Source organism: Carettochelys insculpta, chromosome 4 (genome assembly GCF_033958435.1).
Source record: "Carettochelys insculpta isolate YL-2023 chromosome 4, ASM3395843v1, whole genome shotgun sequence".
Classification (NCBI taxonomy): domain Eukaryota; kingdom Metazoa; phylum Chordata; order Testudines; family Carettochelyidae; genus Carettochelys; species Carettochelys insculpta.
Window position 1 is genome coordinate 20,445,355 of NC_134140.1, and position 21,101 is coordinate 20,466,455.

The 21,101-nt window shown below is 45.5% G+C and overlaps 1 protein-coding gene across 3 annotated transcripts in view; it reads left to right on the plus strand.

The window, feature by feature from the left end:
* Window positions 1–21,101, plus strand: part of RGS12 (regulator of G protein signaling 12) — a 154,524-nt gene that overhangs the window by 35,473 nt on the left and 97,950 nt on the right. For all 3 annotated transcript variants that reach the window (XM_074992405.1, XM_074992404.1, XM_074992403.1), the window contains exon 3: window positions 3,670–3,786. In XM_074992405.1, coding sequence (XP_074848506.1) covers window positions 3,670–3,786 — 117 coding nt within the window. The remainder of the gene's footprint in view (window positions 1–3,669; window positions 3,787–21,101) is intronic.

Below are 21,101 nucleotides of genomic sequence, written 5' to 3' on the forward strand. Positions count from 1 at the left end.
TCTGAAGAAAATGAAAATCTGTGTATTTGCCCCCATGTGTCAATGTTAATTTTAAAAACATGGCTACATCTACACTAGCCCAAATCTTTGAAATGGCCATGCAAATGGCCATTTCAGAGATTACTAATGAGGCCCTGAAATGCATATTCAGCACCTCATTCGCATTCTGCCAGCCGCGGTTCTTTGAAATTGCTGCTTTTCACTTCTGCGTGGCTCGTCCAGATAGGGGTCCTTTTCGAAAGGACCCCGCAAACTTCGAAATCCCCTTATTCCCATCAGCAGTTCAATCCATGATTTTTAGGGTCTAGCAAAATTATGAATTCAAGTTCTTAGGTTTGCCATTCAAATGTATGGCGTAATTTTCCTTAGAAGAAGATGACTGAGAAGTCAGATACAGAGTGATTCTTTCATGAAAAATGTTCAGCCACAAGGTGATAGGGTCTTTTTGTCTCTCTTTGTTTTTTAGCAGATAGCAATAAGGGGATTTCACAGTTGGCAGGGTCCTTTGGAAAAGGACCCCCATCTGGATGGGCCACACGGCTGTGAAAAGCAGCAATTTCGAAGAGCCACAGATTTTCATTTTCTTCAGAGATGTTAAAAATACATTATTTTATAGAACAGTAATATTGCTTCACAGAATTCTGCCTGTTTTTCCCCCTACTTTGTACAGTTAATTCTGAACATATAAGTATAAGCATATAGAATTATTTTTGCTTAATGTAACTTTTAAATACAGCAAAACAAAACATTTAAAAGAAAAGACATATTTTAGAGTTAGGAACAGTGACTCTCACAAAGGCAGGGAAGAAAAACCTGTGTGAGGAACAATTAATAAAAAGCTGCAATTTAAAAACTTTTCAGTTGCTATTAAATATTCTTGAAACTTAAGGTGGGTAAGGTTATTTTTTTATTGAAACAATTTCTCGTGGTGAGAGACACAAGGTTTTAAGACAGAGTTCTTTTTAAGGTCAGGGAAATGCCGTACACAAAAACCAAAAAGAGACAAAAAGGCTCTGTCACCTTGTGGCTGAACATTTTTCATGAAAGAATCACTCTGTATCTGACTTCTCAGTCATCTTCTTCAAAGGAAAATTACGCCACACATTCGAACGGCAAACCTAAGAACTTGAATTCATAATTTTGCTAGACCCTAAAAATCATGGATTGAACAGCTTTTTACATGTCTGCAACCCATTAACCTTACTCCTTTTTTTAAAATGCTTCCCCTGCCACCAGGACATTAGAGAGATTATGTATTTCAACTGAAATGGTCCCTTTAAATATGTTTACATATGTGAAACAATCTTTTCACTTTGTATTTAGTTGTGACACCCTCTCTGCATTTCCCAGACTGAAAGAACAACTCTGTATGCATAAAAGCTTGTCTCTCTCTTTGAAGAGAAGTTGGGACAATAAAATGTTTTCCTCCATGTCTCTGTAATATCCTGGGACCAACAAAGAATAACAACATAAAGACTCTTGTCAACTTGCATCTTTCCTCACCACAGCAGATAAAATGAGGGATAGTTAAGTATGATAAAGTAAAAAGGAATGTTTTAAGACAACGTAAATTGCGGTTGGTTAATATTCTTCTTCAATGCTGTGTGGAAGGTGGATTCAGTATCTTTCAGTATCTTTCTTGCAAACGGGTTGTGGTCCAAATCCTCAAGAAAAGAGATCAGAGGGTGTTTTCCAACTATAGGGGGAGTATGGTCCTCAGCTGCTTTGCATTCAATACGGTCCTTATATTCTTGGAGTGAGAGTTTTGCCCATGTTCTTGGCATTAGCTGAGATTGTTAAGGGTGGGTGATAGAGTCTGCCAAGTCCCCACTACTCTTTGTAAATTTCATGAACGGGATATCAAGGTGCAGCCAAACTGTGGAGTGCAACCAGTATGGGGACTTGGAGGTGGCATCTGTTCTGTTTGCAGATGATAATGTCTTCCTTGATCACCAATGTGCACTTGAATATTTTGCTGCTGAGTGTGAAGTGGCTGGGTTGAGAATTGGCATCTCCAAATCAGAGGTCATGGTCCTCTCCCAGAAGAAAGTGGACTTCTCTCTCCAAATGAAGGGGAGCTTCTGCTCTTAATGTAAGACTTCAGATATCTAGGGGTCTTGTTCACAAGTTATGGCAAGTGGCAGTATGCATTGGTGCAATGGTGCATGTAGTCTACTGATCCGTGGTGGTGAAATGGGGAGCTGAGTTCTTAGACAAAACTCTTGGTTTATCGGTTTTTCTGTGTCCCTAACCATCTATTGTCATGAACATTTTGTAACAATTGAAAGGACACAACTGTGAGTACAAGTAGCACAAATAAGGTTTTTCCATAGGTTGGCTGTGTTTACTCTCAGAGACAGGGTGAGCAGTTCAGCTATTTGGGAAGGCCTCAGTGTAGAGCCACTACTTCTCTGGATCAAGAAAAGTCTGTTAAGGAAGCTCCTTGGGAAGCTTCAGTTGGAACTCCCCTGGGCATATCTCACTGGATGGAGGCCCTGAGGTCAACCCAGGACATACTTGAGGGTTATTTCCCAGCTGACCTGGGAAAACTGGGAAATATCCCAGGGTGAGCTGGAACAGGTTGTGTAGGAAAATAAGTTTGATCATCCATATTCTCTGTGTTGGTGCCACAGCCATCACCAGGAAAAGTGGCATAAAGGAAAGGATGATAAAGTGGGGGAAGTTTCAGGTACATAGAGCAAAAAAAAATTGTGACTCTTCAGCTGTGGAGTCTGAGGGGAGGAAGAAGGACGTAACAGAAAAGAAGCCCTCAATAAAGAGGAACTGTGTTTGGTGGTACATCTCCATAGAGGCATTTGAAATCCAGATGACCATTTTGATTTAGCTGTGGAAGGGGATGCAAATTATGTTTGAGGATAGGGATTATATGGTTCCACTCTCTAAAGCTACAAAGTAGCCGGTGACTTCATTTTAGATTGGCATTAGGCCATAAAAAGGGAACATGTGTCATCAAATTGGGAATACAAGACAGTTTTATCATCAACTTGATATCCACTCAACTTGATATCCATTCTAAATATCTGTTAGTCTATAAGGTGCCACAAGACTTTGTGGTGTTCTTGATATCCATTGTTTGTCTGGATGTAATATAATAACCTGAATGGTGCATTTGTTTAGTTCCAGAATTTCAGGGAATGTTCCAGGAATATTTAAAACATACAGAAAAAGTTAATCAGTGAAAAGTTAAGATGGGTTTTGGTATTTTTATAGCATCATATGGAAGAAATCTGAGAAAGCATTTTATAGTCATTAACAATATAGGGCCATGTTACACATACAATTTATTTTATGCGGATGAGTAGTCCCAATGATTACTTCCATTTATAAAGTCATTCATGTCTAAATATTTGCAGAATTGGGGTCTTTGGCCAGAAAAGTCAAATCATGAACTTAATTGACTTCAGTAGAGAATTTCTGAGGCACCAATGGAGAGGGGTGCCTAACACCCATTCAGAATTGGCAACTCACTTACTTTCATTACTTTGAAGATCTCCCTTGTTGGTATTTAATATGCCTGTTCTACAATTGTAAAACTGGATAAAAGACCTCTCTATAAATCAGATGTTGTCTCTTAGACGTTGCTCTATGTAACTTAATACAAAAATAAAATACAAATAAAAGTAATTCAGTGTTTTCTGTTGTTTTTAGGGTGCCAAATTTGGACATCCGGTTGGATTAGCTCTGGCTCCCCAGCGCTCTTCTAATCGGCGATCATTTGGAAGATCTAAGCGATTTAGCATCACTCGTTCACTGGATGATCTTGAGGTAACTATGCTTTACAAAAATATTACATTAGATTAAACTTTTAAATGGTTCCCGGACAGTAATATTTTAGTAATTTTGCCAGTGATACAGGATTTGGGCAAGCAACAAAACTAGTGCTGTGAACTGCCTGTTATGTGAGAGATGATCAGGCAGCAAGGGGCGCTCGACAGAGGAGGTTGAAAGAGGCTTTGTTCCTTCCTCTCTTCTAGTGCTGTCTCTCCTTAGGCTACTCCATGGTTGGGTAGGGGTTAGAAGGGTGTGGCACCAATTATCCACCTGTCTCTTCCCATCTGGAGATAAAAAAGGTACTACAGAGGTGGAAGAAAAAAGACTGAGATGCAGAGCTGTTGACGTGGAGGAGGAAGTAATGAGAAGGTACCCAAAGCCCCTGATACAAGGTGAAGAATGGGAGATCCTGGTTGGGAGGTAAAGAAAGTGGGGCAACATACAGTTCCCCAGAATGGTGCCTTGGGGAACTATATGCTGCTCTATCATGGGGTTGAGAAAAAGGGGGAATGAGGTAATGGAGGGATGCAATGGTGTGTGCAATGAGTGCTTAGCTTACAGAAGCAATGAATTGTGTGAAACTGTACTCTACTTACTCATTATTTTATTTCTGTCTTCCCAAATATATGCTTATTCTTCTTCAAGTGCTTGCTCATGTTCATGCAACATAGTCGTATGCACTCTCTACGTGCACTGTTGCTGGAAGATTTTTCCTTAGCAGTACCCATAGGGGAGCCAGTTCAGGTGTCCCCTGGAATGATGTGTGCATGCTGTGCTACAAGGGTGCCTCCAGTCCTTTCCCTCATCAGTTTTCTTACTGTTGCCAATGATGGTGCTTTAAGCTGCATGCTCAGCTTAGGCTTTAGTCTTAGTATGGTGCTTCTCTCATTTTCCTCTTAAAATAATTTTGTTTGTTAAGTACCTGTTAATAGCTGTAGATCAGTGTCTGTCAGTCTCACATTTGGGACTTAGGCTGGGTGGTGGTGAGTGCCCTGCTTACCTGCTTCAAAACCTGTGCATCATGCCACAGGCCTGTGCCACTGAGTGATCTTCTCGTTGATTGTCTTCAGAGTCCTGGTGAAGGTCGCATCTTGGATGAGTGTAAAATCTGCAGATCATTTACTCGAGGACAAGTAAAGACAGAGTTATATGGTTAAAAACCCTGATTGTGGAGTCTGCGCTCACCCCCACGGGATCAGCAGTCTGACTCTGCTCCAAGCACTGGTGCCTGTGTGTGGAACATTCCATTGGTACCAGGGACTCAGCAATGTATGTCATCAGCGCACAGGCAGCCAAAAGGGGCTGAAAAGGACAAGTCACCAGCCCCCCCATAAAGAAAAGGCCAAGAAAGCAGACTGTGCCACGGATTGTGCACCAGAGTATATGCTGGGTACAATGGAGCAGCACAATCCTGGTTGCTCCACAGAATACTCTTCAGTGTTCCAAGTGGTGCGGGACATTATAGACATGCTGGTGCCTCCAACCATGGTGCTGATGGGCCTTAGGCATAGAGGGAAGCCTCTGTTTACCCCTTAGTCGCTGAGTGCCCATCACTCCTGCATGGATGGAGAGGGAGCTACCCATAGCCCGCACTGTCCATAAGAGAGAGACTGGGGCAAGACTCTGGACCTCAGACATTGCTGGAGGGTGGGCACAGACCTCTGGAGGCATATGCCCCATGGCACCAGCAGCATGAGGTATTCACTTGCCCTTTGCCACCATGCTGTCATTCAAGAGACTATTCCCCAAGAACTTGCTGCTGCTGCTACTCACCAGCACCATCATATTGGTACTGACAAAGCAGCTCGTAGAGATCAAGATTCTCCTGGCACTTGGCTTCTACCTAATGGCATCATTCCCCACTGGCTGGGAGTATGTCTCGGGTTTCCAGAATGCCAACCCAGACAGCATGCTAGCTTGCCAGTGTCAGCAACTTCCAATTGCTTCAAGTACTGGAGAGGTCTGAGCGCCTGATCTCAGTTTGGCAAGTGCTGTTTTGGAGTCTGGCTCCATTTCACTTGCACAGCCCTTGGCATTATTAGTGGCACTACATTTGGTACTCTTGGCCCCATTGCAAGGCACCTGTGGTTTTAGGCCCTGTGGCAATTGCAGTGGTGCCCTAGAACCCCATGAAGTTTCCCGGTGCAGTCTCAAGTGATTTGCTTGATCACCAGTGCGTCAGATTCTTCCTTAATGACTCATGAAAGCTGCACCCAAGGGTCAGAAATGGTAAACTCATCACCCTGCCAGTGTAGGAGGAAATAGGTGACCCTCCCTCACCCCCAGGCGAAGAAGGCCAGGTGGCCCAAGCATCCTCCTCCTTGTCCTGAAGGCTCCAGGAAGGAGTTCAAGGCCCTGACAGGGGAAGGTTTCTCAATGGCCAGGGTGGTGCTGCAGACAGCTTCTGATGCAGTGGACTCTGAAGCCAGATCCATGGTCTCCATGATTGCCTTGAGCAGGGTCTTGTGGCTCCTTCTCTTGGGGTTGTCCCTGGAGATGCAGAACTCCATTCAGGACCTCCCATTTGACAGTGTGGCCCTGTTTGCACAAGAGACATATACTAAGCTACATAGGCTTAAGGGCTCTCACGCTCCCTTTAAGACCCTGGGCCTCTACATCCTGGGTCTGGAGAGAGAGAAATTTAAGCCACAGCCTTCTTAACCTAAAGGTTCCTACCCCTTGCATGAGCAGCCCCAAGGGAAACCTAAGGCCTTCAAGAGGAAGTCAGGTCACCCTACACAGCCATTGGCACAGCCTACCTCAGCGTAGCTGAAACAGTCCAGCAAGTGCCCCTTTTGATGGTGCACCTGAGGGCAACACACCTGTTGGACCAAAATCTCCCGTTTGTTTTTGTCCCACCTCCATTCCTTTCTCCTAGCCTGGAAGGCCATTACTATGAACTCCTGGCCACTGTGGAACACAGCTATACTCTCCAGCTGACTACTCTCCTGCTTTCCCCACCCGTCAGTCTTCAGTGACTCTCTCACAAACAATTCCTTGAGCATGTGGTGCAGGAGTTGCTGAGTGTAGGAGTGGTGGAGGGGGTGCTGCCCTAGTATAAGAACAGAGGCTTCTATTCCTGTTACTTTTTAACCCTGAAAGCCAAAGGGAGACTTCTTCGCATCCTGGACTTGTGAGGCTTCAACTGGTAACAGGTACATGGTATCCCTGGCTTTTATTATCCCCAGCCTGGATCTAGGAGATTGGTGTGCTGCCCTCGATCTCAACAATGCATACTTTCATGTTCTGATCTTCAAGGGTGACAAGAGGTACCTGTCATTTATGGTAGGTGTGAACCAATACCCGTTGGGTTATCCATGGAACCCCCAGGTGCTCACCAAATGCACAGCTGTGGTGGCAGCTTACCTGAGATGTGTTGGGATTCAACTGTATTGCTGTTTCAATGACTGGCTTATCAATGCTGGGTCTTAGTCCAAAGTACAGCAGGACATTGATCTCTTGCTCTGCACATGTCATCACCTGGGCCTCTTAATAAATAACTGAAAGTTGGCATTAGCTCCAGTTCGGAGAATGGAGTTGATTGGAGCAGTGCTAGACTCCCATATTGGCAGGGCATCTTTTCCCCAGGAAATGCACAAGTGTCATCAGTGAGTGAGGTGTCCTCGGCTCCAGTGATCATGGACAGAACGTGCCTCCACCTCCTGGGCCACATGGTGGTATGCACCTATGTGGTGAAGTTTGCCAGGTTCAAGATGCTCCCCGTTCAGCCTCTGTGTACTCACCTAACGGGCACCCCCTGGAGAGAATGGTGGTTCTTTGAATGCTTTCTCATATCTATTCAAGTTAGGTATGTGCACACCACATGTACAACTGTTGGAAGGTTTTACCCAAGCTGCTACCCATTGGGTTGGCTGTGGAGCCCTCTGGAATTGTGCTGGTGCAGAACCCTGTACCCTGACAGGCCCTCAGTTCCTTCTTAACACTTGTGTGGGCTGCTGGAACTGAGGCTGAGTACTTGTTGCTACACCATGTCTCCCTAGCTCTTTCTTATGTAAATAGTTGTAAACAGTTCTTTAGCATAGCCATGGTTTTCTAGTTAGATATTGTTAGGTAGTCAGCAGGTGGAGAAGGGTTTCCCTTCTCTTTCCATGTCCTCTCTGGGGGTTTGGGTCATGAAAAAGTCCCAGGCACTTCGACATCTACAGCAAGGCTCTGCATCCAGCTCTTCAGTGCGCAGCGTGCTGCCTTCCATTCTGTGCCTGGTGCCATAAAAGGACTTGTCCCAGCACTGGCATTCCCTAAAGCCTCTGGTGTGGCACCCCTCCCAGTCTCTGCTGTGTGCCTCCAAGACACCCAGGTCATGGGCAGCTGCTTTGTTGACCTTGACGCCTTCAGCGCAGGCAGTACCCCAGTGCCTCTGGGGCCCATGACTTTGATGCCTCAGCACTGAGTGCCCTGAGCCTGATTATCCTTAATTTGCCAAGAGGAAAACTGGTGCAAGTTGGCCCTTTGTTGACACCTTTCATGTACTGGGCAGCATGGAGACTTAATGAAACGATGCAATCCATGGTGCAGACTGAGGCCTCTGCCCCTCAGCATATCTCTAGGGGCAAGCCTGCACTCATGCGTGCATCTGTTCTGGTGCTAGTGCCTGCCCACTCAGAGCTGAGTACTGTTTTTTACCATCCCAAGTGATCCAGTCACAACAGTGGTGGATCCTACCAGAAAATACCATGGTGCGGATCCCCTTTCACAAGGATCCACTTCTGTGGATCTGGTGTCCAGCATCTCTGATTGAGGCTGGGGGGTCTTATGAGGCCCTCCAGACACAGTGGTTGATGGAGGAAAACCACGCTGAACATAAACATGCAAGAGTTCAGGGCATTTGGCAGTGCTTGAGAGGTATTCCCTCCCTGCCTATTGGGCAAGGTGGTCCTACTCTTCACAGACAATACAATCACCATGTTCAACATCACAGAGAGAGAGGGGGGCCTGCTCTTTGCCAGGGAGTGATCTGGCTCTGGGACTTCTGCACCTGCCATGGCATCTCATTGGAGGCTTGATAGCTCCCAGGAGCCAGCAATGTCATTGCAGATTGTTTGAGCAGAGAGTTCTCCTCTCACCACAAGTGGGCTCTCCAGTGAGAGGCAGCCTCTGAGCTTTTCTGAGTTTGGAGAAATGTGGATCTGATTGCCATGCAGCAGAAAATAAAATGTTTTCAGTTCTGCTCCAGGTTGGGGATGGAACAGGACTCCCTAGCAGATGTGTTTCTTCTTCCATGTGTGCAAGGCCTCTTCTATGTTTCCTTTATTCCTCTTGATCAGCAATGTCCTGCAAAGGGTCAAACAGGACAAGGTGCGGGTAATCCTTTATTGTAACAGTGTAGCCATACCAGCACTGATCTGGTTCAGTGCTTTAATAAGCCTTGAGCCCAGCCACCCTGCCCTCTCCCTCTGTGCATAGATCTCCTGTCACAGCACCAGGATGACTGTTTCACCCAGACCTTCATCCGTTCTATCTCACGGCGTGGCTGCTTCATGGCTGAATCCTGATGAGCAAGCGTGTTCTCTGGAGGTCCATCGGATGCTCCTAGAAAGCATGAAACCATTCACTAGGTCCGCTTATGCTGCAAAATGGAAATGGCTTTCCATCTCAGCTTATAGAAGGGCATGGACCTTATTGAGGCCTTGCTTCTTTATATTCTAAACTATCTGTTGCACCTCAAGCAAGAAGGCTTAGCATTAGCCTCTATCTGAGTGCATCTGGTAGTCATTTCTGCCTTCCATGTCCTGGTACAAGGCTGCTTTATTTTCTCTCATCAGGCCACAGACAGATTTCTTAAGGGCTTGGAGAAGCTCTTTCCGCAGACCTCCATCCTGAAAAAGCCAGTTACCTGTTTCCATATCAGATGTTGTTAGAAATGTGTTGCTCATGTCCATTCAACTTCCCCCCCTCCTCCTATTTGTCAGAATTTCTGGAAAGAACATAAGAATGGCCATACTGGGTCAGACCAAAGGTCCATCCAGCCCAGTAGACCATCTGCCGACAGTGGCCAGTGCCAGATGCCCCAGAGAGCGGGGTCCAAAGACAATGATCAAACGATTTGTCTCCTGCCATCCATCTCTAGCCTCTGACAATCAGAGGCCAGGGACACTATTTCTCCCCTTGGCTAATAGCCTTTTAATGACCTAACCTCCATGAATTTATCTAGCTCTTTCTTAAATTCTGTTATAGTCCTAGTCTTCACAGTCTCCTCTGGCAAGGAATTCCACAGGTTAACTATGCGTGGAGTGAAGAAGAACACACTTTTATTAGTTTTAAACCTGATACCCATTAATGTCATTTGATGTCCTCTAGTTCTTGTATTATGGGCACAAGTAAATAACTTCTCCTTATTCACCCTCTCCACACCTGTCATAATTTTATATACCTCTATCATGTCCCCCCTCAGCCCCCTCTTTTCTAAACTGAAAAGTCCCAATCTTTTTAGCCTCTCCTCATATGGGACCTGTTTCAAGCCCCTAATCATTCTAGTTGCCCTTTTCTGAACCTTTTCCAGTGCTAGGATATCTTTTTTTTTTTTAGGTGAGGAGACCACATCTGTACACAGTATTCAAGATGTGGGCATACCATAGATTTATATAGGGGCAGTAAGATAGTCCTTGTCTTATTTTCTATCCCTTTTTTAATAATACCTAACATCCTATTTGTCATTTTGACTGCCTTTGCACACTGCGTGGATGTTTTCAAGGAACTATAGACGATAACTCCAAGATCTCTTTCCTAATTAGTGAAAGATAAATTAGCCCCCATCATATTGTAAGTATAGTTGGGGTTATTTTTTCCTATGTGCATTGCCCCAAACTTATCCACATTAAATTTCATTTGCCATTTTGTTGCCCAATCACTGAGTTTGATGAGATTTTTTTGAAGTTCTTCAAAGTCTGCCTTTGTCTTGACTATCTTGAACAGTTCAGTGTCATCTGCAAACTTTACCACCTCACTGCTCACCCCCTTCTCCAGACCATTTATGAATAAATTGAACAAGATTGGTCGTAGAACTGACCCTTGGGGGACACCACTAGTTACCCCTCTCCATTTGGAAAATGTCCCATTTATGCCTACCCTCTGTTTCCTGTCTTTTAACCAGTTCTCAATCCATGAAAGGACTTTCCCTCTTACCCCATGACAACTTAATTTACATAAGAGCCTTTGATGGAGGTACCCTGTCAAAGGCTTTCTGGAAATCTAAGTATACTATTTCCACTGGATCTCCCCTGTCTGCATGTTTGTTAACGCCTTCAAAGAACTCTAACAGATTAGTTATACATGATTTCCCTCTGCAGAAACCATGTTGACTTTTGCCCATCAGATTATGTTCTTCTACATGCCTGACAATTTTATTCTTTACTGTTGTTTCAACTAGTTTGCCTGGAAATGACGTTAAACTTACTGGTCTGTAATTGCCAGGGTCATCTCTAGAGCCCTTTTTAAATATTAGTGTCCCATTAGCTATCTTCCAGCCATTAGGTACAGGAGGTGATCCAAAGGACAGGTTACAAACTAGTGTTAATAGCTCTGCAATTTCCCATTTGAGTTCTTTCAGAGCCCTTGGATGAATGCCATCTGATCCCGGTAATTTGTTAACATTAAGTTTATCTATTTGTTCCAAAACCTTCTCTAATGACACTTCAGTCTGGAACAGTTCCTCAGTTTCATTTCCCACAAAACATGGTGAAGGTTTGGGAATCTCCCCAACATCCTCAGCCGTGAAGACTGAAGCAAAGAAGTCATTTAGTGTCTCTGCAATGGCTTTATCATCCTTGATTGCTCCTTTTGTATTTGTATTGTCTAGGGGACCCACTGGTTTTTTAGCAGGCTTCCTGCTTCTAATGTATTTAAAAAACATTCTGTTATTACTTTTTGAGCTTTTGGCTAGCTGTTCCTCAAGATCTTTTTTGGCTTTCCTTATTACAGTTTTACACTTAATTCGGTAGTGTTTATGTTCCTTTCTATTTACCTCTCTAGGATTTGCCTTCCACCTTTTGAAAGATGCCTTTTTATCCCTCGCTGCTTGTTTGGAAAGAAGGAACTGAGGAGAGAGGGGGCTGGAGATGCCTTATGCTCTCTCCACTTTAGGAGGATCCTGAGGCAGCTCTCCTATGGGTACTTCTGAGTCAAAAACTACCGGCACTGGTGCATATGGTGAGCACACATGTGCACACACGCACACCCACACACTCACCCCCTTATGTTGAATGGACATGAGCAACACATCTCGGAGAATGCTAGTTATAGAAACAGGTAGCTGTCTTTTTCTCAAATATTTTGAAGCAGGAAAAAGCAAATGTTCATTGAGAACTATCTGTCCTTTAAACATTAAAGCAAAATAACATAAGTGAAGACCCAGTGTAAGAAATATTAGCTTAAGCAGTAATTTGAAAACCTCATAAATGAACAAAGAGTGTTTGGAATGGAAGTGTTCAGTTCTAAATGTACCAGCATTATAATTCAGTATTAGATCACCAAACAACCATTATTTCTAATAAAGTAGAACAGAATATTAAAAGTACATATGATGAATATTTCATGACATCTCTTCAAACCTGCTGGGAGGAGAAACAATAACACTATGTCATTTTTAAAGAGCCATCCCTCCCTTTAAAAGAATGACTATGAACGTGACTTCTGGTCTCTTATGAGGCCTGATGACAGAGCGGTATGTTAATGATTTAAGCTTTGGATTGAAACACCTAGACTCACAGGTTCAAATCTTAAAAAAACAAAAAAGCAGTCAAGTAGCACTTTAAAGACTGACAAAATAATTTAGTAAGTGAGCTTTTGTGGGACAGACCCACTTCTTCAAACCATAGGCACACCAGAACAGACTCAATATTTAAGGCACAGAGAACCAAAAACAGTAATCAAGGTGGATAAATCAGAAAAAAAATTATCAAGGTGAGCAAATCAGAGAGTAGAGGGGCAGAAGTGGGGGGCAAAGTCAAGAATTAAATTAAGCCAAGTATGCAAACGAGCCCCTATAGTGACCCAGAAAATTCCCATCCTGGTTCAAACCATGTGTTAATGTGTCGAATTTGAATATAAAAGAGAGTTCAGCAGCCTCTTTTTCAAGAGTGTTGTGAAAATTCCTTTTCAGTAACACGCAGACTCTAAAGTCATTAACAGAATGGCCCACTCCATTAAAATGCTGGCTAACAGGTTTGTGGATCAGGAGTGTTTTTATGTCTGTTTTATGCCCATTAATTATTTGTCTAAGACAGTTTGAAGTCTGTCCAATATGCAAAGTATGTGGGCATTGTTGGCACATGATGGCATATATGATGTTTAGTTGAGGAACATGAGAATGTTCCCGTGATTCTGTGAATAACCTGGTTAGGTCCAGTGATGGTATCTCCAGAATAGATACGTGGACAAAGTTGGCAAAGGGGCTTGTTGCAAGGAAAAGTTCCAGGACTGGTATTCTTGTGGTATAGTCTGTGGTTGTTGGTGAGAATCCTCATAAGATTGGGAGGTTATAGGAGAGAACAGGCCTGTCACCTAGGGCCTTCTGGAGAGTGGCATCCGGATTAAGGATAGGTTGTAGGTCTTTAATAATATGTCGTAGTGGTTTGAGTTGGGGGCTGTAGGTAATGACCAGCAGTGTTCTCTTATGGGCTTTTTTGGGCCTATCTTGGAGTAGCTGGTCTCTGGGTGTTCGTCTGGTTCTGGTGATTTGTTTTTTTATTTCTCCTGGTGGGTAATTCAAATGAATATGTGGTAGAGATTTGGTAATATTTGGTGAAGTCTGTGTTTTACTGAATAGGAACTTTAACAGCTGTTTGGAAAGAGAGGCTGTTGAACTCTCTTGTTTTATTGAAATTTGACATATTAACACGTGGTTTGAACCAGGATGGCAATTATCTGTGTCATTATAAGGACTCTTTTACATACTTTGCTTTATCTAATTCTTGACTCCCACCCTTCCTTCTGCCCCTCTGCTCTCTGATTTACTCACTTTGATAATAATTTTTCTGATTTGTCAACCTTGATTACTATTTTTGATTCTCTGTGCCTTAAATATTGAGCCTGTTCTGGTGTGCCTATGGTTTGAAGAAGTGGGTCTGTCCCACGAAAGCTCATCACTTTATCAAATTTAGGGGTTTTAATAAAGCTTTTAAAGTTGGAACATTTTAAAGTAATTATCTAGTATTCTATTCCTTTTAACACCCATCACCATATACCTTTTTAGTTACTAATTTCTTATTAAGGAAGATAGGCTTGTTGACGGTAGTTACATAAGCTATAATAGAGCATCATATATGCAAGCTAAGAATACAGCAGAGGTGAGGCAGTACACGAAGTTAAAGTACATGTGCTATTGTTTATTAGAGTAAAAGCTTCACAGTTGATGTTAGGGTTTTATTTGTTGTTGTTTTTTTGTTTATTCCACTGGTTCCACCTTTCTTCCTGGTTTAGGCAGTAATTCTTTCTGGTGTTTGCTTTTTATTCTTAGGAATTCCACTTGCACACTGCATTTTAGTTTTTGTAGTTATGGTGATGAATTTCATTTGTTGACTTCATATCAAAGTTCTAAATAGATAAGTGACTTATGGTTGATGGATTTGCTTTCCAGCATCAATTCATCACTTTAGAAAATAATTTTAATAAGTGATTTTTCTTTTGGTTTTATTGCATTTGAATTATGTTAATTCACAGTAGGTGACTAGAATTTTTGCTGTTGCCATTGTGGTTCAAGATTTAGACCTCTTGCCACCAGTTTATCTAATTTTGTGCCCGAGACTTCATTGTTCCATTATGTTACTTCAGTTTTGTCTAGGGCTGTCAGTTAACTGCCATTAATGTGTATGATTAACACACAGCACAATTTAAGTGTTAACTACACACCAGTATCAGCTGCTTTGGAGCATCTGCGACTGGTGAGGAACAGTAACGCAAACCACCGCCAGCGGGTGAGTGAGAAGAGGCAGAACACCTGGTTCTTATCCAAGCCCTAGTGGAAAAGTAGAGGGTTTGACATCTTCACTCTCTCCCCTCACAGATGCCCGTATTTCTTAAAGTAAAACAGCTATAGAAACTTGTTCAAGCATTTCCCCATTGCAGGGCTCACCCAAGCTGCCTGCCCCATACCTTCTGAGGCTGGAGCTCTCTCCCCACTTCCCTTTCCTTCCTTTACTTCCCTCCCACTGCCATATCTGGAGTTGAGCCTGAGCCTTGCTCTTCCCAAACTTTGCACTGCCCATGGCGGGATCTGTCCTCTGCCCCCAGTCCTGTGCAATCCACAGCTGGGGCTGACCTCAAGCCCCATAAGCCCTGTGCACCTACAGCTGGGGCTGAGCTGGAGCCCTCTGCTGACTGCAGCTTGGGGTGGGGCTGATCCTGCCCCCAATACTCCCGTGCTGTCTGGGGCTGAAGTTGTTCCCTCCTTACCCTGAGTTTGGGTGTTTACCTCCTCCCTCAGCTAAGTTCCCCCTAAGCTGCGTGGCTGCTCTGCCGTGCAGCTTCCCATTAAGCCCTGCATAGGGACTCAGGACTAGAGTGGGGAGAGAGGTCTCTTTCCAAGCCCTGATGCTCCTTGAGACCATATGGGGGAGGCCCCCCCTACCTGCCCCAGTCCAGAGCTGGTACAGCTTGCCCCAGGACCAGCAAGCTGCTGGGGGCAAGGGGCCCCTCCTCACAATCCTCAGCAAGGACATGCCCAGGTAAGCCTGTGCCCCAACTCCCTTCCCCATTTTGAACCTCTCCAGGCTTGAGCACCTCCTGCACCCCAAAGCCCTCATCCCTGGCCTCACCCCAAAGCTCACACCCTCAGTCCAGAGCCTGTACCTCTTCCTTTATGCCAAACCCGTTATCCCCATCCCAGAGCCTCCACCACCAGCCAGAGCCATTGCGCATCAATCTTTTGTCCCATCCCTGAGCCTCTCAATCCCTACCCCACTCTGGAGCTCCCATCCCCAGCTGGAGTCCTCACACTCCTGAACCTCAGCCCTCTACCCTAACTCTGAGCCACCTCCCACACTCAAGACCCCTTGCCCCCTCTTCTACCACATGAGTTTTGTTATGTGCACCAAATATGAAGGTGAGGTGTCACCTCCCTATTGGTGCATATAAGAAAATTCATTCTGCTGAGGTGGAAAAAAATAGAGGAAACACTGCACTGAGCCCTATGCTGCCCACAGTTGGGGCTTGAGAATCTACTCCCTGAACTCCATACTGCCCACCATGGGTCTCCTCTAGTCCCATGCCACCTGCACCTGGGGCCTATCCCATCCATCTCCAGCTCTACATGGCCCAAGGCTGGGGTTCATCTCTCCTCCTGTCCTGTGCTGTTCATAGCTAGGGTTGGGCTGACCTCCTGCCCCCATGCTGCCTGCAGCTGGGGATTTGTCCCTCTCCCCACTGAACTCTGCCTCACCCAGCTGAGGCTGCTCCCTTTCCCTCCCCAGCTCTGGCTTCCCCCTGCTGAGTCTCATTTCACCCCTGTTTGTGAATCTCTGCACCTCCTTTCGTGGAAGCTGATCCCACAGCCCCACGCCTCACTCTGCACTGCTCCGGGGACCAGTTCTGAAGGCAGCACTGTCTGCCAGCAGCAAATTTTTCCACTTCCCTGCTGGTAGGCAGTGCTGCCTTCAGCTGATGTTAGGGCAGCAGCCACCACTCTCTGCTCTATCTTGCAGCAGTGACACATATCCAGTTTGTCAAACGGGTAGGGGCAGCTAAGACAGAGCTGAAAAAGGGGACTGTCCTGGACAAAATTGTACATATTTTCACCCTATTCAGCCCATGTCGTATTCTTTGGCCTTCCTCCATTCTCAGGACCAAACCCCCTGCATCATGCTCCATTGCCCATAGCCAGCCACCTGTTTTCAGGTACCCCACAGAGAACATGGACTTGGTGAACTCAGCCTCTCTGCACCAATCTCTTCTGCCCTGTAATATGATGAGTCTCTGAGGTAAAATCCACCTTCTCCTACAAACAAGGGCTCACTCAGCTAAAGAGAACCTACCTAACTCAGTGAAAGGAGAGGAGCACAGTGAGCTCAATACCAGAAATGACCGTTCCAGAAGCAGCAGCAAGATACCTCCTGTACCTCTCTCCCACACAAGTTATTGCTTGCTCCCCTGTCCTATTGCCCCGTTCTTATTGAGTCTCTTCCTGCACAAGGAATTGCTTACTTCTCTTCTCCTCCCCACATCCAATACTAAATGTGTATTTCCAAGATGAATCTCTCTTCAGACAAGAGGTGAATCTGATGAGGTCTGATACCCAACCCAACAAGAGTGGCATCACGAATCCACCTTTTTGCTGTGCAGCTCATGTCCCTCTCATCCCCAGAGTACTGACTTCGCTGAGCGTAGGCTCTGGATTTTCCCAGGTGGGAGGACACAAAGGAAAAAGCCAGGCCCTATGCTCAAAGGTGGACAGAGAAGGCACAAGAATTCTAGCATTTTGCAACATCAATGATATGAGATGTATTTACTGCTAGCAAAACAATTAACAGACCAAGAAACCATGGAATCAATCCCCTGAGATCAAAGGATGGTACCCAGTTCTTGAAAGACAATGAAGCCATTGCTTCTCACTGGAGGGAGCACTATAATGAGCTCTGGAACTGCCCCTCCACTGTGGTCCTAGAATCTTTTGACCAAATTCCTTAGCAACTGCTTAGGGATGATCTTGGAACACTTCCTACCCTGAGTGAGGTCCAAGCTGCCAGCGGAGCAATGAAGAACAACAAGGCGACTGGACTAGATGGAATTTTTGCACAAGTCTTCAAAGAAGGCAGGCCAGAGCTCCACAAACAACTCCACCACCTGGTTCTTAAGTTCTGGTCTAGGGAACAGATGCTATGAGAGTTCAGAGACATGCTTCTCTTCAAGAAGGGAAACAAGTTGGACTGTGGAAAATAGTGTGGATTCTCCTTCCCGGCAACAGCAAGGAAAATCTTAGCTTGAATCCTTGCAAACTGACTCTTGCCACACTCAGAAGAAATTCTTCCAGAACCCCAGTGTGGCTTCCAACCATTCCAAGGAACAATGGACATGATCTTCATCACCTGGCAACTGTAAGAAAAATTTCATGAAGAAAACCAAACCTTATACATGAGTTTCCTTGACTTGGCCAAAGTGTTGGACGCAGTCACAGTGCCCTGTGGACCGTCCTCTCAAAGATCAGCTACCCCCAAAAATTCATTAGCATCTTGAGGCTGCTTGACAACAACAAGTCTGCTACATTGGTGAGAAACAATGGATCCCAAAGTGATGCCCTTTGAGGTCAAAACAGGAGTCAAACAAGGCTGCATTATTGCCTCATCACTATTCTACGTTTTTTTTCCTTTGACCAGTGTCCCTGTGGGTGCTCCATTCTGGGTGTCAGTGTGTCCTTGTGCCAGTGGTTGGAGATTCTTCCATAGCCATAGTTTTCCATGCTATGCATGTGCAGTAGCACCTCAGTGTGTTATCTGGCATACGCACAGCATGGGCTCCTCAGTTCCATATCTGGTGTCCTCAGCTGCAGATGGATCGTTGTATATCTCTACAAAACAAGTTAGTTGGTTTACAGTTAGTTTAGCCCTTTACCTAGTCCAAGTTCTTTTCCCTAGTTCTTTACTGTTCTAAAACAAAAACAAACAAAAAAATACCAAAAAAATGTAGTTTGTGTTAGTTTTTAATTGCTGCATCATTGCTATGTGGGGCTCCCTGGGCTGCAAGTGGTGCAAATCCTGCAAGGATGCCATGCCAGTTTCTGACAGCCATATGTCCTGTATTAAGTGTCTGGGTGAGGTCATCAGATGCAATTGTGTTTTCAATGCTCCAGCATAACAGCAAGAGTCCGTAGGAAACGAGCCAATCAGTTCAAAATTTTTCTCTGTGAAAAGTCCCTGCAGCATCAGACACTAAGCCCCCGCCGGTGTCTTCGCAATCTCTAGCGATGGTGCTAGACTTGTCCCCATCCTGTTCCTGGCTTCCAGCACCATCTTCATGGGCCATGCCGGAGGGCAAAGCTGCTGTGAGCACGCCTTCATTGTCTTTACTGGCACTGCACAAATAAGTACTCTCAGACCCAAGATGTGAACACTAGGCAATGGCACTGCCAGCATTGTCAGCTCCATTGAGCCCTCCAGTAGCTAAGGCAGGGCATGCTAAGCGCGCAAAGATGATGGCTCCACACTTGGCACCCAGCTTGGCCTGCAGGTGACACTGGTCATGATCGCTGCACTGGTTGGTGTTGCCTTGTAAATGCAGAGTCAAAACTCCACCCCGCTTCAAGTACAGACTACTGCAATGTCCCAGCATCACCAAGCTTGTGACCCCTCAGTACTCTCTGCACCGATGGTCCATCCTTGGACTCCAGCACCAAGGGCTCCCTTTTTGAGGGGTAAAAGGCCTCCCTGCTAAAACCTTCTTCCTCTTCACCAGGGAGTGCAGTGCTCACTTTGTCATCTCCTTCTACAGATGATCCTAGGACCTTTCAAGAGCTCTTCTCTCATGTGGCACAGGCACAGGACAAGGAGGGGCACACTACTGCCAGCACTTCTATACAATCTGCTATGGACATCACAGATACAGCAGCTTGAGTTACAGCATTGGTGGTGGTCATGCATTACACATCCTAGCTCATACCCTCCATGGTTCCAAAGGAGCTACAGTAAAAGGTCGAGGACCTCCCATTCAATTGCCAGCACCATTTTGCTGAAAAGACTGAAAAGGACCTGCATTCTATGAAGGATTTCTGGTCTACCAAAGCATTCAGCACTGAAGGAAACAACATCCAAAATGGCACCGTGCAGTCAAGTGCCACATCCAGTGCTGTCGCCTCTGCACTGAGCCTCTTCGGGGCCACCTACTTCCTTGTGCCTTCTCATCACTTGTCGTCGTCATGCGCTTCCTGCACCAGACTTCAGACACCTGGTGAACATGGCTGAGTGCCCAAGCTTGTTTTCATCACAACATTCAAGTCCAGTGCACTCTGGATGGCAAGATATGCATCCGCCATGCTATATTCACCCCCACCATCACTGTGGTTTGCCCATCACTATTTGCACACAGAGCAGCAGTGGCCTTCATGGCATACCTGGTTCTCCATGCTCGTATTCCCAGTTGGCACTGTCGAGGGCATAGGAACCTTGTCCACCATTGCCATGGCCATCCAGTTTGGCACTGTACCAACTGTCCTTGGACCCCAGCACTGACGACTCTCTTTCTGAGAGGAAAAAGGGTTCCCCCCGCTTCAACCTTCTTCCTCCTCACTGGAGGGTGTGGTGCTCAGCTTGTCACCTGCTTCTCTGGATGATCTTAGGGCCTTTTAAGACCTCTTCTGTTGGGTGCTACAGACACAGGACAAGGACACGCAGGAGGTGCCTGTTAAGCAATATCGTTTTCTCTGCATGATGCAACTCTCTTCCTCATCCAGGGTGGTGCTACCTATGGACAAGGCTATAATGGACCCGGCCACAGTGCTCTGACAAACCGCAGTGTCCATTGCCCCACTAACAAATGGGCAAACAAAAAGTACTTTGTGGCTTCTAAGTTTGCCGAATTCCTGTCACACACGCATGCCCCAACTCCCTTGTCTTGGATGCTGTCTGCAACCAAACTAGGTTGTTCCATTCAACCCCCCAGGACAAAGCCAGCAAAAATGGGATATCATGGGCCACAAAGTTTACTCATCTGGCACTTTACTACTTCAGGCGGCTAATTATATGGCAATGCTGGCTGATTATGATCTAAACTACTCTAAACTACAGGAACTGGTCCCAGCTCTGCCAGAACATCAGTGGCACGCCCTTAGCAGCATTATCAAGGAGGGGCACATTGTTGCCTGTACTACCATGCAGTCTGCAATGAACATCGTGGGCACAGTGGCTCGAGTTACGGTGTTGCCGGTGGTCATGTGTCACACATCATGGCTCATATCCCCTGGGGTGCTAAAGGAGCTACAGCAAAAGATCAAGGACCTCCTGTTCAATCACCAGCACCTATTTGCCGAGGAGACTGATGAGGTCCTGCATTCTATGAAGGATTCCTGGTCTACCTTGTGCACACTTGGCATGTACATGCTCCCAGTAAATAGGCCTGCTACTCACTGCACCGGTGACCTCAGGAGCAGTTTCAGCAGCCTCAGCAGCAGTACTGTTTTGAGCCCTGCCAAAAGCACAGATCTCAATGCAGACGGTTGGGCAGGTAGCATGAGGGACAGCAATCCTCGACGTCTCACCCTCAACTATGTAAACAACAATTCTGAGGGCGTGATCAAGAGTGATCCATCATTATCCGGGCACTATGCAGTTACAACCATTCCACCACCACCTCCACCTTTTTGTTCCTCA